The 26,566-nt window shown below is 34.8% G+C and overlaps 1 protein-coding gene across 1 annotated transcript; it reads left to right on the top strand.

Moving 5' to 3' along the window:
* The first annotated feature begins 1,451 nt into the window (after nucleotides 1-1,451).
* FGL1 (fibrinogen like 1) lies at nucleotides 1,452-23,278 on the top strand. Its single transcript, XM_023925118.2, has 8 exons — nucleotides 1,452-1,535; nucleotides 6,581-6,654; nucleotides 11,136-11,316; nucleotides 13,707-13,866; nucleotides 14,594-14,691; nucleotides 15,629-15,717; nucleotides 16,352-16,539; nucleotides 20,359-23,278. The coding sequence occupies exons 2-8, from the start codon at nucleotides 6,589-6,591 to the stop codon at nucleotides 20,516-20,518; spliced, it is 942 nt and encodes a 313-aa protein (XP_023780886.1). The 5' UTR covers nucleotides 1,452-1,535; nucleotides 6,581-6,588; the 3' UTR covers nucleotides 20,519-23,278.
* Nucleotides 23,279-26,566: the final 3,288 nt, after the last annotated feature.

Below are 26,566 nucleotides of genomic sequence, written 5' to 3'. Positions count from 1 at the left end.
TTGCCTCCTGAAATAAACCTATGGCTGCTGTGTGTGATTGAACCCTGGTTTCATACTGCTTGTTCACTAGCGACATAGGTCTCTCAGGAGTAATTTACTGTAATTAAAAAATATTTGAAATTCAGAATATGAATTTAATTAGTGGGTGTAATGTAATGAGTAAAGAGAAATACTGCCAGGTAGCCAGATTCCAAATAATGCACCATAAATTATTCTGAGGAAGTGTGCAACACTTAGTATTACTAGTCTTCAGTATGAGGTAAGTGAAGGACAACACAAGACCCTGAGATTAGTTCAGCTGGTCTGAGTATGGGTGCTAATAATGCCATGGCTGCAGGTTGATCCCTGTATGGGCCATTCACTTAAGAGCTGGATCCTTGTGGGTCCCTTCCTACTTAGAACATTCTCTGATTCTGAAAAAAGATGGAGAGAGGCCACTTACAAAGTCATGTAGTGACAGGACGAGAGAGAAGGACTTTAAACTGAGAGAGAGTAGGCTTAGATCAGGTATTAAAAAGAAAATTTTTACTGTGAGGGTGGTGGAACATAGAAACTGTAGACGTCTCATCCCTGGAAGTGTTTGAGAGCAGGCTGGACGTGGCTTTGAGCAACCTGGTCTAGTGGAGTGTGTCCCTACCCACAGCAGGAGGTTTGGAACTAGGTAACCTTTAAGTTTGCTTCCAACCCAGGGCATTCTATGAATCTGTATTTATATTGTGGAACGTAAAGGTCATGTTATTGCTATTGTTCAGTATTTCCTTAAGACTGCTTTTCTAGCAGCACATTCCTTTAAGCATAGTCATTTATTAAACTCTTCGGGACGAGCCAGCATAGAAGAAGGGCAAACACACAAGACAGATTGTATTTTAAAACATTCTTTGATGTATTCATCTGGCTCTAAAAAGCTCGTCTAGAAAACAATTTTGTCTGATGAAGTCACTAAGATGCTCCTCAGTGCCTTGACTAAAAAACACATCAGACAAGATATTTTTGGTACTTTCTTCTTGTTCCATTCAGCTTTATCTGTACTATGTTTGTTACTTTGGGTTAGGTTTTATTTAGCATATTTATTTTTTTGTTACACCTCTGGCATGTAACTTCTAGTCCACGTGATTATTGTTTTTTTCCCCCAAATCCATTGAGTCCGTTATGCTCTCTCTGTACCTCTGAAGCTTAAGCTTAAGGCTGTGACTATGGAAAGGACTAGAGTATAAAGCTGAGTATGATACAGAGAGCAATTTCCTGAATCACAACAGTGAAAGGGAATAGATGATCCTTTGTTATTTTTGGTTTATTTTTGTTTCAGAAGTGTTTTGTTAGGCACAGAATTACCGTCATCTCCTTCTTATGTTGCAATTTAGTCTTGATAACTGCAACTTCTCAGCAGCATTCCAGCCTGGTGACTCATAGCAGATGTAAGCCTAAACTCTGCAGAATTTAATAGCAAAAACAGTCGCAGCTTGGGAAGGGCTCTGGAATTATTTGCATCAGCCTAAGAAGATTTAACAACTTTGAGTTCTGTCCAGAAGTTCAAGGTAAACATTTAAGGTACCTATGAGGGAAGAAGGAAGATGTTTGGCTAATTTCTATAGTTATGGTTTAAAAGTAATTTGTTTTAGAAGGCCATATTACTGGTGCAGTATTCATAATGATGTATGAATGTTTTACCAGGATCTAGCTATTTTCCCGCATTTCTAGGTAGTTAATCCAGTATTTGAATCTGCAGTTTCTAAATTTGTATTACTATAGGCTATATGAACAAGGCTGCTTTTAGAACCTAAAAGTAAATCAAATAATGAATTATTTTTCAGATAAAGAAAATGGAAGTTTTTGTAACACCACCAAATTTAAACATAGCAAAATCTGTGCATGAGTTTAATCATTCGAATTTTAAGAAAGCAAACAAAAAAATATCTTTCCAGTAATTTTCTATCCTTTTTGGCAGATTCTCTCTTACTATTATTGTATTTATTAGCAAAGCAAGTCTTATTGACATTATGCCAACAGAAACAGGCATCTGTATTCCATCTCCCTTGCTGTCCCTTAAATTCAAAAAACATAAGAACATTCTAATGGTTTGAACTTTTCATAGCACAGAACTCCTTTAATGTCATCAAATCGATTTAGTAATTTGTTATTTAGACTTGGAAAAAACATCAAATTCAGGGGAAATTTGAATATAGGTCTGACTATGTGTGTAACCTTTAAAGAAAGCCTAGGCACAGAGAAGACAAAAGATGTCTTTCTAGAATTTTGATTCCATAGCTTTGGAAAAAAATTCTGCCCAACTGTACAATGCATATTCCAGGTGTAGTCTTGGAATAGTGAATAAATAACCCCTGGGATAAAATTTCAAGGTTTCACAAGAATTGCACTTAAACCTAATTTCTTTAAAACAGAAGGTGATTTTTTTATGCTAACCGTTAAGGGCTTGTGTTTCAACTTGAAAACATAACACGAAGCTTTCCTCACTCTAGCATGATGTGTGATAATTAATCAGAGATGAAGATTTTCCTGGAAAGGGATATCCCCTGTGTTTCATTTTGTTTTGTTTTTGTTAAATCAACACATACAAATTTTTTTTTTTAATAAAAAAGTCTTGGAAGTATCTCAACACTTATTAACTCTTCAGGTTCCTCTGAGATGGATTATAATTTATAATTTTTTGCAGTTTTTTTGAGTGAAGTATTTTATTCAATTGTGTATTGTCAGAAAATAGCTATAAAACAAGGGTAGATATTTAAAGGACTGAAGAAATTAGTTTAAGAAACTGACTTTACAAGGAATCTTCCTAGAGCAAGATATTAAGCTTCCCTTGAACAGAAATTTAGGTTTCCATGTTACTGAAGGCCATGGTGCACCTTCAGAAAACTGTTACTAATACAACCTCTACTGAAACTTTTTTTAGAAATGTGAAGTAAAAGTAAGTAAAAAAATTTTAGTAAGTAAAAAATTACTTTTTAAAAATTTTTTGATGTGTTACCTACATTAATTCTATGTCTGAACCTGATGATTTAGGCAGTGTGTCAAAGTTCTTTGAACATGTATTTTGAATCCTATTTAGCAATTTTCTTGTCACTGTAAAGTTCCCCACTTAGTGAATCTCATGTCACTGCAACTGTGAGATGGACAAGCTACAGGGGTTTATGACTGCTGAGAAAGTGGCTTAAAGGTGCAAGGTCCAGGACCAGCACTGCTGATTGTCCTGTGTCTCATCTGGGTCTACCTGCTGGGCAGTGGCAGAAGCAGAGAAATACTGTTAAGTTACCCATTTCTTTTCAGAGCTTGAATTTTCAGGTCTCTTCCTAGTCTTTTTGACCTCCCTTCTTTTGGAGGACAGCAGCACAAATATTTTGGTTTCCCCTAACCTACTAGAGGTCCCTCTGGGTTTTTTTTACCCTGTGACCTCTGTTTCAGTCTTCCCTGTTTCTGACTGGTAGATCTGACAAATGGAGATCTACCATCTAATTTTTTTTTAAGAATACGGCATCAAAAATTAACTTTAAGATTTTTTTAATAATTTATGAAGATTTAACTCATTTGAATTAGCATGTATTAGCATGTATCTTAGATTCTTCCTCTTTATAAGCCTCTTGTCTTACATTCAAAGCAAACTTATATTGTGAGTGACTACAGGATCAATACTCCATCTTGAGTTTACTGTCAGATTGCTTTCTTAAAAATGAAACTCCAGGATTAAAATATCTTCACCAATTTATTTAAATTGTCAAATTTTAAAATTTATAACACTATTATTGTATTATTATATTTTATTATATATCTTTTGAGCATGTCTTAGTTCAGCAGTAAAGCTGATGTGCTAAGTTGTCTCTGGAGTATAGCCCTTATGAAGCTTCCCACAAGAGGAACTTTCTATGGAAAGAGACATCCTTAAATAGAAAGGTGATTTCATCTAAAGGTGACAAACTAAACCAACTGCACACACTCTACACTTCTCATCCATTCATTCTTTTTGTGCAGCTTACTCATAGCAGCTCATACATGCTGTAAGGGACTTACCTGCCTTGATTGTGCCTCATAGTCTTAATTTTTTTTTATTATGTTATTTTATTTCTAACATAATTTTCTCTGAACAGTGTGCAAGATTTACTTGATAGCATTTTTTTAAAAAAATAAGAATATTGTAATTGTGATGTTGTGAAATCCATTTAAGATTGGGTTTTTTTTAACATTGTGATATACAGGCATTCAAAGTCAGTGAAATCATGATAGAACAGTTCAAATACTAGGACTAATGTGAGGGAGGATACTGTGGTTTTGTAATTAAAATAACAGGGATGAAGTAGAGTATATGAAATATGAATCTTCTAGTGAGGAAAATAGAGTCTGTTCTCTCTTAGAGAACATATTGAAAGTATGCAAGGAGTCAGGACAGCAGTTAGCAGAGACAGATAATTTGCAGGCTGTCCAGATAGCTAATGTACTCTTTGGTTACTCCTGTCACAGACAGTGTCATCCCAACAGATGGCAACAGCTGCTTTTAGAACACAAGTGACTGTAATAGCTATAATTACTAATGTTGTAAGGTGAAAGTGCAGGTTTTATGACAGCAGAAACTTCTGACATTTAAATAACCGATTCATTGCCATGCAATTCATGCGGATTCCTTGCACACACACACACACACACACACACACACACACACACACACACACCACTACCACCCATTTTTATGCCTGTAGTTAATAGGATTTACCCCTTCAGACAAAGTCAGACCTTGTTCTGTATTCTAGTAAAGTCTCTAATTCAAATGGTGTAACATTTGTTTAGTTAGAATGAAGAACAACTTACAATTTTAAACTCAGAAAGTTTATGGCATAGAAATAACTTAGTCTAAGATTTTCAGTTCACATTGTCACTCAATAAACATTTTGTAGGTAATTTTTAATGATAAAATAATATATATCTTTAATATATTTGATATCTTTAAAGATAGACATCAGCTTAGTATAGTGCTTTCCTGCTTAGATGTATGTCCAAAATGTTTAAAAATACTTCTGACCTGCTGTAACATGGGTCAGTGGATACAGAGTACCCACAACACCTTGTGTCTTACCTCAGTCCTGTGCAAGAAGTGGGATGAGCTTTATACAGATACACCTGGGCCTCAAAACTATGATTTCAGACCAGCAAACCTCAGATGTAAAAAAAACAAACACCAAACCAATGTTACTTACTTTAATAACAGTAATTTTAAAAAGCATCCTAAGTATTTTATAGGTAAGTGTTGAAATCTGAGATTTGCCTGGACTGTAATTTCTGGTCTTGCATCAGGTTTTTAGAAATTGGTGAAAATACAGTTGGACTTGTCCAATTTTGCATGAACTTAAAAACATACTTCTCATAAGCATCTTGCTTATCTTTGTATTGTAAAAAATACAGTTTCCCAAAGTTCCATTCATGTTTTATATTAATTCCTGTAGAAACATGAATAAAAGTGTTTGTAAAGTTGGTGTTTCAATAGACACATGCTGGTCTTGAATCATAGTTTTACACTTAGTGTAACCACAAATACTTTAACGTGTCACCATCCCTGGGAGCATTCAAAAAATGTAGATGTGGTGCTTTTGTGGTGGACCTGTCAGTATTACGTTAATGGTTCAGCTCAATGGTCTTGAAAATATTTTCCTTAATAACTCCATGGTAGGAAAAGCAGATACATATTCTGGTTTAATTAGGTGTTAGCATATGCTAAATGAAAATATTTGTAGTTACAAAAGAAAAAAAAAAAAAAGATTCCTCGGTTGATAGCTTGCAGAAGCTTAACTAATTAATTCAGAATAGTTTATGGATAATCTATGTAAATATTTTACTGATTGGAGGCCTTGGTTTCTTCTCTGTGAAAAGCACACATCTGTCTTACAAATTTGAAGTTCTATCAGCTAGTATTTGTAAGGCAGTGAGCTACAGTGGTGGTTGGTCTGGCCTATAAAATAATTTTGTTCTGAAAAAATGGGGTTTAAAATATTATGGGCCATAGAGTACAAAGTATCCATAGCTACAGTTTAAAAATGTCATCCTTGTCACCATTAGAATAAAAGCTGGTAACTATTTTTGATTTTTCCCCCAAATTACTCTATGACAGTAAAATCATCTTGATCCTCTCCTGGTGCACAAAACTTGCACAGATCTTTATATCAAGGACAACTAGCCCAATTCAGATTTTAAATACTTCTCTATGACAGAGAGCTTTCTCACAATTTTAAAGGAACAAAAAGGAATATTTCCCTGTTTTTTAGCTTGTTTAAAAATCTTTTTGCTTCGTCTTGAAAATAAAATGTGTGAGCTTGAATCCTGAACAGTTCTAAAATACATGGAGAGCTCTAATACAAAGTGGCCTAAAAGGAAAAATTCTCATTTTTCTGGCTTTTGGAGTTGTATTTTATCAGACTATTTTAGACATTTGTAATGAATCCTGCATGTACATTATATTTACAATTTGCAAGAAAAGAATTATAGGTTAAATAGGCTCTTTTGAGTAAGATTTAAGACGTCAAGTGTAAATTTTTGTTTTTATGTTTAAGTTAACTAACGTTTCCTTTGTTCCTTTGCTTCACAGCTTCCAAAATGAAGATTTTGATAATGATTTATTTTGCCCTTGCAGCTAGCTTGATGGATGTCATTGGCAGCTCTGTAAGTTCTAGTAATTAAATTTTTCTATTGAGTTTCCTCTAAATATTGTGTACCTTATCCTCCATAGTGCTCACAATGCTCATTCCCTCCATAGTGCTCACAATCTCTACACATGATGACAGAACCTTTGATGGAAGAGATTAGAATTCATTAACACATGAAAGATGAGGAAATATCTTCAAATGGTGTTCAGTGGGGCCAAGTTCCCAATAAGGAAAGAGGAAAAAAATGCATAAATTTACAACTGAAGATAAATCACTAGGCAATGGCACCAAAGAAAGAAATCCAGTCAGTTTGTGACTGGATCTGATATGAAACAGGAGATGATATCACTTTTCTAAAACAGATATCATATGGTGCATAGAGGCACATTGTACAGAAGGCACACAAGATGGTTATACTGCCATTCAGGGGTGATGCTAACTCAGAGGAACACCTGTAGTTTTGAACAGTAGACTTACAGAAAGGCAAAACACACTCCTAAGGCAGTGGCTGCAGCAGTGGTATTTCTGGTCACTGAGAGCTGGTATGCAGAATGTTTTCATCCTTTTCCACCTTGTCCACTTGCCAAACAACTTTTTCTCCAACAAGATCCATAACTTCATATTTTCACTTGTTTGCATGTAACTACATTATAGTTCACGCTCAGAAACAATGATCAAAGCTCCTTCACTTCAAACTCCCCAAACTCTCTCCTATATATTCTGTTTCTCCAACAAAAACTCTAATAAAATTGCTTTTACTCCACAGTTTAAAATACCGCTAGTCTCACCGACCCTGCACTGCATGTCATAGCTCTCCTTATTAGTTTTATATTCAGGTCCTCAATAGCAGAGACCTAAAGGGATTGAATTCTTGATTCATAATTGCCTAGGTTGAAGTGGTTTCTGAATTTACAACTATTTTTTGTGGCTTCTGCTCAGTGGAGAACAATATTATTAATTTCTGCAGAGGCCTACTGAGAAAAGAGTCATCACAGTTAAATGCATCTACTTACTTTTTAATCATTATTTTTCATTTTTTCATTGAGAATATTGTGGACTTTAGCTGACCTTCTGAGTAAAAACTGGTAATATTCAAAACTTTATCTCAAAGTTATTACCTTTTAATATCATTAAAACACTAATCTCAATATAGAAATATTTTGGAGCTAATTTATATTCTATAAAGTATAGGAAATAGCACCAAAGGTAAGAACTATGTATTTTTATCGTTTTCATGAAGTATTATGAGTCTAATTTGTAGCAGTAATTTTAATGGAAGGTCACTGGCTGCTAAATAATTCACACAGTAATGAAAGTGAATGCACATTAATTGCAGCAGCTGGTTAAATGTGGGACTGTGCGCCCAAGAGCAGAGCTGTCAGCAGTTGTTAGATAATTGCTTCTCAATGTGTAGTGCAAACAGTTGCTTCACTGAAACAGACAGAACAGGTTGTGTTCAGTCTGGTTTCAGTCAGTAAGCACCACTGTCTACTGGAAACAGCCACAGTAAAATGCACATTTTGTTGAGTTTTTCAACACTGTAGTGGTTTAACTTTGGCCCATATCTAACAAATGAAATAGCAATATGTTATAGCTCCTGACTTAGAACCCTAATATACATTTTCCTTCTTTATTACTCCAGCTTAACTCCAATGTTTTTTAAAGGACTATCCTGTGAAAAAAAATGTAGCAGCACATTGAAAGGACAGCCTGGTAAACTGAAGATCTAAAAGCGACATTGACCCAATTGAAGCTACAGTTACCTTGTGATCGTCCCATGGAAAAAAATGGACATGGAATTTAAAATATGAGAACTGTGGTTTTGCTGTTCAGCAGCAAAATCTAATGGGATTTGCCTGGAGTTGACAGAGAGAGACATCAATGAGAAGGGTGAAGTCAGGGAGGGAAAAGAAAGTATCAGATACCAGTACTATTCATATGTATGTTACTTTCAAAACTTTATTTCTGCTCAAACATTTTTTTTTCTTATGCTGTAATTATTCAGGATGTCTAGTCATGTCTTGATTGTCACTTCTAATTTACTGTCACTTCCTAAGAATTAAGAGCTTAAAACCTTTTAAATCAGGAAATTGCTATGTGTAGTGTAGATATATCACTGTTCACCCCATCATGAGTGTATTGTCTGTAAAGCAGATGAGAATCAGCTCACAGTTAGTTTTTCAATTTCATGAATTAATTCATAATTTTTAAGTAAAAAATAATAAAAAAAGGATTTTAAATGCAAGTTTAAGAATAGTATTTAGAGACACAACCTGTTACAGACTTGTGTTTAATTTGGTTCAAAGGAAAGGACCTTTTATTGTGGTATATATGAAGTAGTGTCATACTGAATTTAGATACCAAGCTTTTTCTGAGATAATATTTTTTCAGTTCTTTACTTGTACTATATAATTTAATCACAGCAAGAGAATGGCTTTTAGCAGTATGAAAGGGGAACTGATAGAGGCATTTTTTTCCCCTGAAAGACATAGCTGCCCATAGCTGCCACTCCTCAAATGCACTGTCCCTTGCTCTTTCCAGAATGGAAGGTGGCTCTTTGTGGCTCAGATCTTGCCCTGTGTCAGAGAGGTTACCTACCTGAAGTCTTGTCTATGAAATTACAAGGGCCACAATGGGGGCCACCATTTCCAGGTCTCTCCTATTGTGTTTTAACCATGTTCTCCAAGGTTTCTTGAGGACTGAGTTAAGACTGATACAAGCTAACCTTCTCAATATAATTGGTACTTGTGGCATGGTGGCTTCTCTATCACTCTTAACTTAGTATGATTAGAACAAATATTTGGTCCAACTGGGAACACGGGTTTTTTTTTTTTTGGACAGCTTTTCTTTTATAGTTACTATTAGCTCATCATGGTGAGCCTGGAAATATTTTTTCAATACTTTTAAAATTTATTGACTCTTTCTCAATCCACATGTGCATCTCTTTCAAAAGATCTGTAGTCCTCTGTAATTTTCTGTGTTCATACAGGACTAGATTGACAATTTGCAGACACCTGCCAAGGAAGCCTCTTCTAACTCTTCCACTGAATTCATTCCCACTGAATAGAAAATTCAGCTTTTGTGAAGAGTTTGTATGAATCTACAGATAGAATTGAGACAACCAGACAACCATCCTGAAAGGCTGCATAATAAATGCATCTTTTCACAATAAATGGATATTTTCACAATAAAACGTCTTATGATCAATTTCCTGTGTAACTAAATATTGCAGACAAATTGAACAATTTGGTGGAAATGTTCATATACAATGGGTGGAGCCTGAGCTTGATGCAAACAAAAGTACGCAGACACCACTGAGGTACACCTCACCATTCACAGCATTATGCTATTGCAGACATTTCTATAGTTTGGTGTGATAGGGCAGTGTTCTGAGATATCAGTTCTTCCATATGGATAGCAAATATTGCAGGTTTACAAGTAAATAATGTTTCCTATGAATAAGGTAGCACCAATTTAGAACTACTGCAAATTTGATCTTAAGTGTCAGATTTCCAGAAAGTCACCCTTTAATTTTGCCTTTACAGTGCTAGTTGTGCTCTTTTAGAAGCTACTAAACTCTGCTCATATAAAATTTCTGTGTCATGTTTCCAAAGGCTTTTCTCCCTCACACTGAAATACAATTTATTTAATATATATTTTAAACCATACAGACTGTTTTAATTTAAATTCTCCAGATCAGGTTCTGTTCACTTTGGCTATTTTACTATAGTCTTTAATCTAAAACAAATTATTTATTGCTCAGCATGCATTCAGCATGCCAGAATTTGGAATAGCTATTGCAGCTCTTAAGGGTCAAGTGAGTGCTAGATAACACTGTATCAGAATTGCCACATTTCTCACCCACTCTGCATGGCAAAATTAAGTACACAAGTCACAGCACAACATTGACTTCAACTTTTAACTTGTATTTTAATGTATATTCGTGGTTTCTTAGGGACTATTTATAGCAGCCAAAATGAGCTTAACAATATTTATGTTGGCAATGTTGGGATCCTTATCATAAGAAGTATGTAATTTAAAAGCATTCAAAAAATGCACTGTGAAGTTGAAAACATAGCCATGCAGATTGCATTTCTTTAAAACTCTTGAAAACGTTCACAATGTTAGTAGCGGGCTTCACTGGATGGAAAATCTCTGTGCATGGAAGATGATAGAGATAGGGCCTGTATTATAGTGTTTTTTCCCCAAAATCCCTGCTGCATGTTTGCAGTTAGAGCTGGTAGCACTGAAGAGGTCTCTTTGCAAAGCATTCATATTATGCATGTTTTATGTATTACATGTAGTAACATATGAAATAATTTTAAACAACATAGCAACAGAGATGGAAGTCAACATAGTGTCTGTGGGAAATTGTGACAAAAATGTTTTATTCAAGTTTTATTTATGGTTTGGTTGGTTGGCTTTTGGTATCACATGTTAAATATCACAAAAAAAATAATTGTTGATTTTAACAATAAGATATGTTTTCCTCTCTAGGATTTACAGAAATGTTTTCAAGAGCAGTTACTACTTCAGGGCCAGGAGAGGCTTCTGGAACATCGTGTGAAACAGCAGCAGTTAAAAATTATACAGCTCTTAGAGAAGAAAGAGATTCAGTACAGTGACAGAGAAGATGAAAACAGTGTCATTGATTTGGGAGGAAAAAGACAGTATTCAGGTTAGAAATGAAGCTATTCTTTTCATTTCCATTCATTGTAATGATACCCAGAAGCTTTAGCACAATTGGGTCTATTTAGTTATTGTTTTAAAAATTCATCATAGAATGTCTGTTTAAAACACAGTGCTCAGCTTTTACCTGGACTTGCTGTGGAGGGGAAAATTTTTAATGTCAGACAGTAGAAACCATATCAGGTTTTAAGAAGTTTACTAATTTATTAATAGTGCATAATTAAAAAATTGATGGACAATAAATGAAGCATAATTATCAGCAACAGGTAAAAGCCAATAATAGACATTTACATTTAAATGTTAATATGGAGTTACAGATTTCTCAGCACCATTCTTTGACTAATGTCAGAAGTTCTAACAATCTAAAAAGAACTAACAGGGTTAATTCACAGTCATACATTCAAATGGTTGCCTTTGTTACAAGCAATTGACTTTGTTCCAATCTCTAAAGTTCCCGAGACATCCATATTTACACACATAAGCCTGGCATAATGGCATCTGCATCTCACTTTAATAACATTTTCACTGAGTTGGATTCAGCTCATAACATCACAGCTTTTAAAATACTGGTTTAAAGTTGTTTTTCTAATTTCATCAGCATTCTGATGGTGAATCACTCCTTCTACAGTGGAAGACTTGTAGACACTGCAGTATATAATAAAACACCATCCAAAATAATAGTTGGATTGAAAATACAATTTATGAGTCTGACTCCTAGATGATGTTTGTTTCTAGTTGTCCAGTGCTAGAAAGTCTTTACTACTATTATTTTTAATAGTCTTGTTTGAATATGATTGTAAGTGATTACACTGCTGGAAGAAACCAGTATATGTGACATTTGATCCCAAGGCATCAAATATAATAAAACACCATTAAAATTAAATTAAAAGCAGTTGTAAATCTAACTTTAAATTTTAGCTGGGTATTTATGTACTCAGCATCCTGGAGCACTTTATTTTTATTATTAGAACTGACTCATTTCTTGCTGGAAAAGATTATTAAAGCCATATTTCTCTGAATGGTGTTTGTCACTTTTTAGCATATGCCTCAATTTATTCTTTTACAATGTTATTCTAAAAAACAGATCTAACTTGTTCCCGTTTCTGATAATTTTTTTTCCCCCATTACTTTTTCACTTTCTTTACAGCTTGGAAAATGCCTTTCCCTCTTCATACTGCATTATTTTCTCAAGCTGCTGTAGCATTTTAATATCAACAGAGCTGGATAATTTGAGTTAGATAGTGAGGGGGAAATTCCACACTATATACACCTGCTAAAAATTAAGATATGCTTGTGTTTTGTTAACTTACTAAGAAATTAATGGACAAGAAAAGCTATTTTCTCCAAGACAATCACACATTCTATGTAAAGATAACTTAGCTGTTATTTAAATAATTTTTCTATTAGTTTATTCAAATTCTGGCATAGTTATTTGTTTTCAGTATAAAATATTTATTTTTTTTTTTGTTTAATCTTCACTGACACTTTCACTGAAAAGAAATATAATAGTTCATAAAGCTCCAACCAGGCTTGGAAGTTCAGCCAACTCAGAGAATTCCTTAATCAGCTCTACTTTAGCCAGGAAAAACAGAAATGCTGAAAATTAAATGTCTTTTCTGTATGACTGCCTGAATGTTTATGACATATAAACAAAGAACTACTTTCATTTCTTAATTCCTAGAGGAAAAAATATAAGATTATACAATTACATTGCTGTAAAATTTCCATGAGCTCTGAATTTTTTTATTGTTGTAAATTATATTCATCAACAGCAGTGCAGACCAGACTGTGAATAGTACCAAGTGGTATCATTTTACACATACACTGCACTTTTTGGGCATACTCTTCTGTATATTTTTGCACCTATTTGGTAGAAGGGACGGGAGATTCAGGCCTCGCAACTGTTTCTGTTTTTAACACTGTAGATTCCATACTTTTGTTTTCGGCACTTCTGTGAACTTTCTGGGCATAGAAGTACATGTTTGTTTTTAAAGGTTACAGTGTGTCTTACATGTAATTTTATGGTTGTAACAGGATTCTAATGTGAATGATACCACTGTAAATTAAAAGTGACACCACTTAAAACAGAGGAATTATTTTGCTAGTCAAGTAGAAACAAAAATTATAATACTTCATGGTGGGAAGATATTATTTTAAAGATATATCAAAATAATTACAGCCCAGGAAAGCTTTAAAGCAACACAAGTACAAAAAAATACCCAGAAGTCAAATAAATGTGTCTGCAGAAATTTCATTTTATTAGTGTGGTTCATATGTGACTTCTACATTACATGACTTGATTACTGTTATTGACTTGATCTTTGATTTTGCCAGTAAGTACAGGACTAAAAATGTGTCCAATTAACATTGTGTGAACAGATTGTGCAGAAATCTACAATGAAGGCTATAAGCAAAATGGATTTTATAAAATAAAACCAATCCAGAGTCCTAGAGAATTCCTTGCATTCTGTGACATGTCTGAAGGAGGTGGCTGGACTGTGTTTCAGAGACGTTCTGATGGCAGCCAGAATTTTGATAGGTAGGTACTAGACCCGGTAATTAAAATTTGGAACAAAGTGAAGAAAAAACATTAAACCAGATGGAGCTAAGTAAAATCTGAACTTTAGAAGTATATGAGTAAGTTGCTTTCCCAGCTAAAAGGGAGGAATGGTTATTCTTTGGGACAGCCTCCAGATGAGATACCACTTCTGGTTCAGGCTGACTTCTGTGAGACATTCGTTCTAATCTTTTTCTGACAACTTGTGCATTTGATACGAGGACACTTCAATGTCAAATGCATTAACAACTGTTGGAGCAAGACTCTTAATGATGAGTAAAGGACTAGCTTGTCTCCTACAATTAGTAAAAATCTAAAAAGTAAAAAATGTAAGCAATATGTAAGCAACTCTTTGAGTAAAACTGTTCTTCACAGACCTGTCTAGTGGGAGTGTGAGAAACAAAATACCTAAGTTGAAACAAGAAAGGTTCGGACTGGATATAAGGAGAAACTTTTTCACCATGAAAAGAATCAGCAGATTGCCCAAAGGGAATGTGCAGTTTCCATCCTTGGAAGTTTTCAAGATCTGAACAGACACACCCTGAACAACCTGGTCTGATCTCGTGGCTGATATTGGCTTGACACCGACACTGGACTAGCTTGCCTCCTGAGGTTCCTTCCAGTTTGAGTTATTGTGACCTAAAATTGTATTCTAGAACATCCAAAAAACCTTGTTTTTTAAAAAATTAGTAATTTATACCTTTTTCAGAGTCTGGGCTGACTATGAAGAAGGTTTTGGAAATTTTGTTTTGAAAAATGGTGAATTTTGGCTTGGAAACAAAAATCTTCATTATTTGACTAATCAAGGTAAGATTTGTATCACAACAATGGTCTTATTGTTTCTGTTTCTTTGTTCTTTCCAGGTCATTTTTTTGCTCCCTCTTTTGTTACCATAAATCCTGAGTTCTGTTGTTAGTCTGCACAGACTTCTCTAAGTCTCAGAAAAAAATCTCATTTGAATATGTTTTCTCACAAAAGGTTCAAACCTGTCCTTAGGCCACTGGCAGACAGAGAGCCTGTGTGAAACAGGGAATAGGAGACAGGAGTCTACCCCTTAAAATAATTGTCTCTATCCATTTTCCATTAGCATCACTAACAGTCCAGAGACAGGTATATGCTGCACCAAAACAGTTAGGGCTTTTTAACTGGGTGGGCTATTACATGGAATAGTAGAATTACTTGTAATTCTAGTCCAGTCCTGTTGATTAGGCCAGTTGCAGAAAGTTATTTCCATCTTTCTAATAGTAACTCAACATAAGCTAACTTCTGCTTTGTTGTAGAATGCTGCAGATGTAAAACTTATCCATTGGCTTATATGGAAATCAGTGCCACCAGGATGGGATTGTAGTATAACTCTTTTATTTTCAGAGTATAAAAATCTAATTTTCATAGGTGAACATTAATTGATCAGTTTTCACTATGCTTTCATTACCACCTCAAATATCCTACTAAAATGTAAAACCTGTAAATCCATCTTTTTTACAATGTTTTTCCTATATTTAAAAATTTTTCTTGGAATAATTCTTAATTTTTCTAAGCTGACTTGGGTGAATAAAGGCAAAGAATAGCAATATATGCTTTAGTAAGCTTAAAGGAAGAAGATAAAACCCCATAAAATATACTGAGGTGATAGAAATTCATAAATTCATAAAAACATTTTCTTTGCATCTTTTATTGTAATGCCCAGATCTGAAAAATAGTGAGATAGGCTAGTTTAACTAAAATTATTTGTATTTTTTTTAAGGGAATTATACTTTAAGAATTGATCTAATTGATTTTGAAGGAGAACGGCGTTTTGCACAGTATGCAAGATTCAGAGTTGCAGGAGAAGAGGTAATAAAAGATTAAATTTTAATATTAATTAAATTCAATATTTAATTTAATTATTTAGTTAAATTTAAATAATTTCATATTTATTAATGAATTAATATAAACTTAATATGAAAAGTTTTAATGAAAATGTGGATTCTGTAGGCAAGCAATAAACATACACGTTCTCTAATTTCCATAAAGATTTGTGTAGAACCTTAATACTATATTTTCTTACACATGCTTATAATTTTCAAATACCTAATAGAAGTCGTTCACTCTGATACATTAATTTCATACTTTTTGTAAGAGATATGAATAATTTGGTTTAGCAGACATGGATAAAAGCAGTCTTTCTATTTTTGTTGATACTACTAACAATAATGGTACAACATATTCTGATTTCCTAATGTATACTGCAAACTGGCCCTAATGTTGTTTTTATTAAGTCATTTATATATAAGGTTAATGACAAATTTTATCCCTCTTAAACATCTCTACAAACTTTCAATATTGTGTTTAGGTGGCATGATATTTCTTAGCATAAAAATAGCAGCAAATGGAACAGATTAGGTTCTTTGTGGTTTCAGTCTCTGGCATGCTAAGGGCTAAAGACATATTGGAATTTCTTTTTTTCTTTCTTCACATTTTTTATTAGCATTCTTATGAGATGAGTTGTGGTGAATACTCTGGTACAGCTGGTGATTCCCTTACTGGTGGATTTCATCCTGAAGTAAAATGGTGGGCTGATCATCGAGGAATGAAATTCAGTACTAGAGACAGGGATAATGACAACTATGAAGGGAACTGTGCTGAAGAGGAAAAGGCTGGCTGGTGGTTTAACAGGTATTTTGCTTTTCTATGGGTACTATCAACTATTCTGCTCCACATGTATTTGTAAAATAATAACATATGCTAGAAGATAGATTTGGATTGTTCATTTATTTGCAATGGGCCCTTGTCTCCTAGCAGAGATCTCAGTGCTGGTAAGACTGAGGCTCACCTTAGAAGGGACAGAACCTACTGTGCAGTTCAGGCTGGTCTGTGATAAAGGCATTTGCCACAGGTCAGTGAGGAGGAGATAATTCTGCCCCTCCCTGGTAACTAGTTTTTACACAAGTAGGTCATATAGAGTTTGCAGATATATCCCTGCTGTACTTCACTCTTGCATTTCTCTTGTGTTGCACTTGACCAGATGTGGCAGCACTGCAAATATCTGACAAGCTAAACTAGTGCCAGGTTATCAAGACTCATTTTTTTCACCTCACTTCACAGTATCTCACTCTTGTTATTCTTTCCAAATAAGGATGGTAATATGTCCACTCAGTTTCTGTCAGTGTGCATGTCTGGACTGAGTGGAAGATTTTTTTAAATAGGGTTCAATAAGACAATTTAAAAATTCTACTTATATGCAATATACCAAATCAAAAAGAAAGGATAAAACTGGTAGCTTTAGCACAGCCTGTCTAGACTAGCTATGTTCTTTCCTTTTATTAATTAGATAAATATGGCCATGAAGAGAAACTCTGCAATGTAAAAGCTGTGTAATAAAATGGATTAAAATATTGCTCAGGGAGGCTTACTACTCTCTCACTGTGATCTCAGTTCACTTGGCAAGAGGTGCCAGGCTGGATCAACTCCATTGTTTCTATTGTGTCATCCTTTGTTTCTCTTTTTAACTCCTCATTTGCCAAATTCTGTTTTCATAAGAAGTCTGTGACCACCTTAGCTGATACGATGTAGCTATTAACTCAATGTTGAACAATTAACTACTTATTTTAATACATTTAAATGTATTTGCATGGATAGCCAGTCAGCAGAATGTTTCAGAGCTGGAAAAAGTCAATATAGACAAAGGTTTTTTGCATTTCTCAGGAAAGCTGAGATATGAAAGGGAAAGGCAACGACATTGGAGCTTCTTTTCCCATGAAATCAGAACTTTTGTAGATTTAAAGAAGTATCTGGGCCTCAAATCCCATAAAACTGATGGATTTCATTACGATTGAGTAACTAACAATTTTAAACCACTGAATACATGTTTTGTATTTTAATTTTTTTTTTTAATATATTGGATTGATCTGGACAAAAGAATGACCACTTTGCAAAAGTAGCTGCATAGCAGAACTTGACAGTTATTTATACCTTGTAGTTGCTGCTACATAATTTCTAAAGATAGCTGACTCCTACTAGACTAGCTCTTATTATGGTTGTGTAGCTCATGCTCTTAAAGTGACAGTCTAGCTTGATAATTAAAATGAATTACTAATTGTCACTGCTCTGTTATTTTCTTTTTAATGTTAAACCTAACATAAAACTGAAAATTGCAAAATACTAGAAAATGTATCATTAAGTCCTGCTCAAAAGAACATTACTGGCAGAGAAAAGAAAGCACTTAGAAACACATATTTGCCATGCACAGATTAGCAAATATAGAAGGAATTAGTGCTCTCGGCTGGTTTGCTTAAGAGCTCCCAGCTATGAAGGAATTGTTTATAGCCAGCTCTATGCTATCAGGACTAATGAAATACAGAAAAGCCCATATAATATGAAAACCGAGGGATGCGACACAAGTGAGGCCACATGGAAGTAGTGCAGAGCTAGTTTAAAGCCATGAGTCTCACTCCAGCTCAGCATTTGTTGTCCTGCAGAAAGATGGCCCCTTTTGTAAGCAATGCTCTAGCACAGATTTTTTTATCTTGAATGCACATCCACAGAGCTGGGTTCAGTCTGGCAATACCTGCAGGTCATAAGCTTTCCAGCACCCAGGGCATTGCAAAGCTCAGTAGGTTCATAAGTAGTGAGAGTGAACAATTCCATTTGGACATTAGCTTATTCTCCCCCAGCACTCCCTTTTTTAGTTATACCATGTATGGATGGTAACAGGAATCTGTTAGGCAACAGCTTGGGGCCAGATATCATTAACTCAACCTTCCTGCCTCACCAGTCATCCCAGAGACTGCATAACTACGTTCATGTGAGGATCAATGAAGTCAGTAAATCCAGACAGAATTCAAAGGGTTCTTTCAGGGAACCAACTCCCAACTCTCCACATCTGTCACACAGTTAATACATAATTCAGAAGAAATACCCATGGACAGCTGAGAGTTGGCAGTACTTTTGAAACTACTGTAGTGCAGTTTTTAACTTTATATTAGCCTATTGAAAAGATAGGTGGAACACAGGCTAACTTTTAAGTATTTATTGACTCGTGAATAATGAATATTTTTTCACAATATCATATCAATAATCACATGCCAGTTGTTAATTTAGTATGTACAGTTACTTCAGAAAGCATCTAGTTGGATACTGAATACTGTCATTTTCATTATTCATGCTTCCCAGCACTAATTAAAACTTTTTTACTGGCTCATACTGCTGTTGGCAAAATTATGGTGTGCTTTCTTACGATTCTTTTAATGAAATCTGTGTTTTGATTCAAAGTAGGCAGAGTGCCTGCTCATTGCAGCATTTGTATGATTATAAAGATTATGTCAGCTCTGATACAAGTTTTTCATTCTCAAAAACAAACTCACTTTTGAAGTCCACAATTTATAAGCTTTCACTTAACGCATTATCAAAACTGACTTTAAAAATTGTAAGCAATAAATAAGGATAAATAGATGAGAATTTTCCAATGGAGTTTTTCTCATAGTTTTTATCCCAGTTCTCAAAAACTTTGTAAATTAAGTGCAAGTAAAGCCAAAAAGACTAAGATTTGCCAGTGACAAAACTTGTAAGGTTTATTTGGAATGTTTTCTGTTTGCATATTTTCTGAAGTCTGCTTTTGGAATCCATCATGGTGTTCAACAGCTAGATACTAACAGCATTTATAATGAAATGCTGAATTGGCAGATAAACCAAGGTGATTGTCATCACAGTGTGCCACAAAAGGAACAGCCACCTTGGTCTCCATGTGGTCACATAAAGATCTAAACTTGTTTCTTATAGAAACTAGGCAAGTATCAAGGTTGTACTGTTTCCTTTTCAAGCCTTTTGGGTTCTGCTGGGGTTTTTTGTTTGTTTCAGCCACTATATTTAATGAACTATAACTGCATTTCTGCCTCAGTCCATTAAAAAACAACAAAACCCCCTCAACTTTGTACAGTCAAATAAAATGCCAGTTCCAGTGATCCAGTGAAATGGTACACATGTGTGTGTGTAGCTGTCAGAATTCATCTTTGTGTAAATAGAAGTCCACAGGTGGGTAGGCAAACTGATGGTGCTATTCAGATTTTGTCACACAAAATACCATGTGGTGCAACTGGAAAGCTTAAGGGGGGCTACTCTGGAACAACAGAAAAACACGACAGTATTTCTTTCCCAGAGTATGGTGTATGCCCTGCTATCATGCATGCTGAATAACTCTGGAAGAATTTTTCACTGAAACAAGTAAGCAGGAAAAACTCCAAGAGCTAGTAATGTCAGAAAACATGGAAAGAACAAGAAGCACTTTTGGTTAAAAGATTTAAAAAACATTTGCAGTTCTTCTCTAATTAAACCACTTTGTTTATGCATGCATAATCCACAAAATGCAAATTTACGCAGCTGTCATACTAGGCTGGCATCAACATGGCAAGTTTTTTGACTCTCAGAGAAATAAATAGCAAATGCTCGAAACTTTTCAGCACGAGGCCTTATTGCTGTTTCCCTTTACTTTCCCACCAGGTGTCACTCTGCCAACCTGAATGGTTTGTACTACAAAGGTCCCTACACTGCCAAGACAGACAACGGGATTGTTTGGTACACCTGGCATGGGTGGTGGTATTCCCTAAAATCCGTTGTCATGAAGGTCAGACCTGCAGACTTTGAATATAATATTGTTTAAATATACTATTAACGCAATTAATCTGATTAATCTTCTATTGAATGGAAATTCATTAATCTGATTAATCTTCTATTGAATGGAAATTCATTCCAAATTAAAATGGGCAGATTTTTACTTCTCAATCTATACATGTGTAAATTTGGAATAATTCCTCTGCAATCAGTATTTTTATGAGATGTAAATGAAAATATAGCTTATGAACCTTTAGATACAAATATTAATGCTAATGGGTGCAGGTTTTTTTTTAAAAGGCAAGTTTCACCTCAAAAAAAGGACATCTTTTAAGATGGAGAATTTTTGGCTTTACAGTAACTCCAAATCCTTTCACCCTTAAAAACGAAAGTATTTTTACTGTGCTGTCTCAAAAATACGAATTAATTGTACTTGCACATTAAAAAAAAAGCCCAACTCAAATAGGAGCATATGGTTTACTCAGTGGATGCAACATACCTGCTTTGGAAAGGTTCAAGACCTTAGAAATTAGTTTCCTGTAAATCTCTCTGGTGTATTGGTTGAACACATTGTGTATGTAGAATACATAAAACATTTAAAGACTGAGGCAGGGAACTGAAGAAAGAGAAGGGGTGCTGCCAGAGTACAATCAATTGAATCCAGTATAGAGAAGAAGATTATTGTTTGCTAAAGCATTTCTAGGGCTGGTCACAATATTTCAGTCTAACATTTTTAGATGGTTTGTAATTATGCTTTTCTCCTTCTTGGTCACTGTAATGCCTTGCTTTTTCTTATTCTTTTTTTTTTTTAAAAAAACAAGGACTTTTATAAACTGACATTTGGAGATTTAACAAAAGTTGCAACTAATTTTAATGTGAGCTAAGCTTTGAAGAGAAGGCATATGTAGAAGGTAGTATATTTTATATGCAACAAAATCTATCATTTTAGAGGTTCTTAGTGCTTGATACTATAAATCTCAACTTTCTTTTTGTATCTGTTGGACTTTACAACTCTCTAAGTCCTGTTCAGCCACTTCCTCTCCTTTTCCTATGTATTTGTGTAAGCTCTCCAGCCTTTTTTCCATCTCAAGCTGCATATCCATATTTTCCTTGTACAAGAATAATGGCAAGAGAGACTTTGCCTACCCCTAGCTTTTGTGCTTAGCACAATAGACTCAAATAGCCAGTAATAACAAGAATTGCTAATGAGTTCATGCTGCCATGGAGAAGATAGGAATACTCTCTAGAAAGGTATCCAATCAAATGCAGTCCATTTCTGCTGGGCAAATGAAGACTTCAAAAAAAAAATAAATATGGACCTAAACTTGCTTTTCTGAAATAATTTTGCTTTTGTAGTTGAACTTCCAGTCTCTCTTCCCCTGTCCAAATATAATTTTGAACACAGCACCCACTTTCAATCATGCTTAACATGATTGAAACTAAGTTTTGGTAAAGGTCAGTTTGTAACCACATTGCTATAAATACAGGTCAGCTGAATGGTAACTCTCTGCAAAGCAACTTTTTCTTCCATTTTCATCCTCCCAAAACAAAAGCTTGTAAAAAAATGCTTGAAAGATTTGGATGGAATAAAGGAGGGAGGATGTTTGGAACAATTGGAGGGAGGAAATAATTCATCAATCAACACTCAATAAGAAATAATCTCACTCAATAAGATAAATCATGTTACACCTAAACCCAAAAAGTGGAGAAAAAACAGGGTTCAGGCAGCTAAAATCATGTAATAGTGTAAAAACTGTGCCAGTGAAAATCTGCAGTATAGATGCTTTCAGGTCTTTTTCTTTCTTTTTTGTGGTAGTAGCAAGTATTCTAGAAGATCCAGTCTTTTTTTTGATGTATCAATTGACACTGTGCTAAAGATTTCTGGCCTTTAGCACATCCCTGTACCTGTGCATGAGAGGACCAATGAACAGGTCTACAACTGCTTATTTTGAACTTTAATTAGTTACACCAAATTACATTTGGTATCCAACAGGAAGGCCTATCACCCTATGTGTGTGTGTGTAAGGAGGGTAAAGGAGGGAAGGAAAGAATGAGTGAAATTAAACATTTAAACAGAAAATCTGATAAAGTATTTTTGTTCAATTTTATTACAGAACCTATGTAATTATGTATATGTCTGTAGATATGGGTTATTATTAATAATTTGATGGACATTTTGGAGTAGGTTATAAAAATGTTCTAAGTACAGTATTTCCCATAATGATTTTCAAATTCTTTTTCCACTCTAAGAGGAGAAAGCTTTAATTATTTGGAAAAAAACCCCAGAATGCCATTATGTAGAATTTGTAAAAACATCTTTAATTTTTCACAGGAAAATGGAAAGATTAGCTCATGAATTTGGAGAGTATCAAGGCAGATCATATTCCACCAAAATAAAACACAAGGAGGATTTATGTATAGGAAATTTGGATCTTTAGCACACACAAAAAAAATTACTTTCAAAATGTGCTCATAAAATCTATGGTAATTTTTTTTTTATGTACTGCAGTGTAAATCCAACCTCTTTATTTATAAGAACCAAATGAAATCTTTTGGCTGAGTTAGGGTGCTTTTGACATATTCTGATATAAATTTCACTCCTTTTCTATACTGTAAATCATAAAATGAAGAAGAATCAAATCTATCTTTGTACATCTTCTAATGCACTTATATGTTTATTTGGACTGAATGCTATTCAGAACAAGGAAGCATCAAGCGTACTGTCAGCAATATGCAAATACTGTATTTAACTTCCACCACTTTTCCATGGCCTTTCTTTGAACAATAAATCTTTCTGGCCACATGAAAAGCATGTGAAAGTGTTGTAATTCAAAATGGTCATATAATTGTTCTTAAATAAACAAACCATTTATTTTCAAGGGGAAGTTTTAATAGCTACCAGACAAGACACAAGGTCAGAAGAGAATTCTCTCCTCTGCCAGGCTTGCCTATTCACATTGATTTATTTCCTCAACAGGTACAAACATGTTCTAAATAGTCTTTATTATTACAAGATAGAAGAACACAGGCCAGTTCACTTGTTCTGGTGTTAGATAGAACATTGTTCCCAAATAGCTGAAAATTAATACATACTATTTAATAGAAATCATATAACCCAAAAGAAGAATAAGAATTGAGGAAATAACAATGAAAATGATTTGTCCATCGTGTCCAAGAACATAATGATATCTACCAGCAATATGGAATCAAAAATATATCTTTTTGTAATATCTGTTCAAGGGAAACACTCTTGTATTTTATTTCTATGTCTGTGTTCTTGCATTTGCTTGACATATCGGAGAGCAGAAGATTGTGGAAACCACAATCTCAGGTAAATGAAATGGGCAGTAACAGAGCCTTTTATGTTCCAGCATTAGTTTTCCCTAGAATATGTAGAATGCATTGATAGAGCTGAGGTACTGCAGTCCGGCCTGTGTTTTCCATTGGAGATTCTTCTCTTCAGCTCTACTGTCTTGCTACAGTCTACCTCTCCTCACCATTCCCAAAACTGTTACTCCTCACACTAGTTCCTGAACGCCTTTTGTAAGTAGAACATTTGTTCTGTCAGGGATACTTCATCTTGCTCTTGAAATGGTACACCCAGAAACACGATTCGAACCACAGTTTGCCAGCTCTGTGAACATTCCTATCATGCTCCTTTAGTTCACTCCTCATTATCTCAAAAGAATGAGCTAATTTTTTGCTCATTTTCCTTAAGCAATAGCTTCTCTTTGGCAGTTGTAACAGAGGTAGAAGCAGAAGTGTCCAAAGAAGTATTCTGTATCTAAATTTTGAAAAATGTGCACTTATTTGTGTTTTTTTTTTTAAAAAAAAATTGTTTATTAAGTGTCATTAAGTGTTATTAAGGTCAACTTGGAAAGCAAAAATAGAGCCTTCAAAACCAGGAAGGACTTTGAAATGAGTACAAGTATGCTTGCTGTTTCCTCAGAGCAGGTCTGAGAACTGGGAATTTGGTAAGGCTTCAAACATTCAGCTAAAATCCATATGCTCAGAAGGAGGTTCAAATTTTTGTTCAAGTGCTTCTTCAAAGAGGGTATAAAACTTTACAGTGATAGTGGCTTTTTTGATGGCTAATTAAGCTTTTTTATAATACAAGTGTTGATCAAAAATTCTTCTTTTCCAAGTATCTGAGAACCATCTTCATCTTTGTTTAGTGCAGGATGAAATCCAGTTTATCATTGCTACATCTTCAGTTAACTAAGATAGTCCCTCTTAATCCTACCCTAATGCTAGATAGATTGCATCAGAAACATAATGCTGATACACAAACACTGAATAAACAACCTTGAGGCCAAATTCATGTTTGCTTGCTTGCAGAAGAAGCAAAATATAGCCTTTGCATAAAAACTGCAAGCAAACCACCTTGTAGCTCACTTTTCTGTCCTTCCTCAGCAAGCCATAATACCTGTGTTTAAGTTCCTTTTACCTCTCGTACAGATTAAGCTGCCTTTTTTTTTTTTCCTGTCTTAATGACAGTCAGATTAAAGACCTGTTAGTTGTGCTTTGCATACCTTTGACTGTCTGTCTTAAGGCACCTGGGTAGCTCTGGGGTTCTGCAGAACCTGAGCAAAGGCTCTGAGCAGCTAAAAGATATTCTTAATGCACCTAAAATGGCAGTTGTAAGAACAGACTGGATAGAATTATTAAATGAATATGTCACCCAACACTATGGGCAGGAAGATAAACAGATTCCTCTTACAGGTAAATGGTTCTCACAAATGATTACCTGAAATTCAGAGCATCCAGTTTTGTTGTCCTTGCAAAAGGTTACAATTTTCAATCCATGTTCTGTCATGTAATTGCAAAATTGTATTGCCATGGGAGCCCCTGGTCTGGCACTTTATGCAACATGATAGTTCATATTAAATTAGTTGAACCCAGGCAAGTGGCATATGAGCCAGAATGCTTTTATGTTAGTGATATCCCGCACTAGGTGGTGCTCTGAACGTGGGTTCTCTTGGGCAATACTACATTTGTAAACCAGTACAACATTTCTCCTAATTAAGTTAATTATTAAATGTCAGAAAATAAGTGAAAAATATTTAGGTGAGCTTCATCCTTAACTAATTTTTGAAATAATTTGTGAGTTCCTAAGGTTACCTTAACAGTAGAAATTCGCAGCATCTAATTCACTTGAGGTACAGCTCATTTAGGTAGTTAAATTGTGCTTTCTTTTGTTTTTAAAGTCTTGCATTACAACAGTAGTTTGTGTCTTCTGATGATTAGGAAGCAGAAGCAAAACTGTGCAAGATCCAAACGCTACTTAGTTCGAACTAACTTATGTGCAAGCTACTGCATTCCTGCTGTGATTCCTCTACTGCTCTTCCCTGCTGAGATATCGTCTATTTTTCACATCTCAAGTACTCAGAAATTCAAGGGAACTTCACTGTAGTGAGGCCCATCTTTATATCATAACAGAAATAATACAGCATTTGAATGCTTCTTGTGATGAAGAAACTGAGATTACGTGAATACTGTGGCACAAGCAGGATGAAGTAAGTACTTGGGCTATACTGAATTCACTGCAGGGAGAACAGGAAATCCATCTCCTGCCAAAATGCCATATACCCATCTGGGAAAATCTTCCTTACAGAAGTAAGTGGGTTATTCACGTGGTACTCAGCAAATATAAAATTAATGTTGCATGTCACTCCTAAATGTCTTGCAAGTCTTACTCTGTAGGGTAGTATCTAAGTTTGAATTGTTAATGCTTGCAAGATGTGCAAAGTCACTTTGCCTTGTGATAAAAGGGTTTGCAACGATTGCAATGTATCTTTTTTAAAAATTTCTAGTAATTCTGAGAAGTTTTAAATATCTCATTGAAGTTTTTGAAATAAGGCTATTTTAAATTGTTCCAGGCCTCTGTCACTGAATCCTACCTCTGTTACACAGCATGCTAAATGAAAGATCTCAGCACAGTTCTCTGTAAAGTTTCACAGAGAAACTTCCTGTTTCCCTGAGTGACTTTTCCTAACAAGAGGTTAAACACCCTATGAATTGGTTTCACTAACCCTCTGACTGAATATAGGAGGAAAAGAAAATAGAAAAAACCTATCTGGAAGAACACAAGCATCTC

Source organism: Cyanistes caeruleus, chromosome 5, assembly GCF_971803275.1.
Source record: "Cyanistes caeruleus chromosome 5, bCyaCae1.hap1.1, whole genome shotgun sequence".
NCBI classification, from domain to species: Eukaryota; Metazoa; Chordata; class Aves; order Passeriformes; family Paridae; genus Cyanistes; species Cyanistes caeruleus.
Note: the sequence above shows the minus strand (reverse complement) of the source record. Positions and strands in the feature narration are given on the sequence as shown.

Bases quoted from the DNA above. Each gene is read 5' to 3' on its own strand.
- FGL1 (XM_023925118.2), top strand. From the start codon at position 6,589: ATGAAGATTTTGATAATGATTTATTTTGCCCTTGCAGCTAGCTTGATG. The intron at 11,317-13,706 runs GTTAGAAATGAA...TTGTGTGAACAG, and splicing joins AGGAAAAAGACAGTATTCAG to ATTGTGCAGAAATCTACAAT. The intron at 16,540-20,358 runs GTATTTTGCTTT...CTTTCCCACCAG, and splicing joins GCTGGCTGGTGGTTTAACAG to GTGTCACTCTGCCAACCTGA.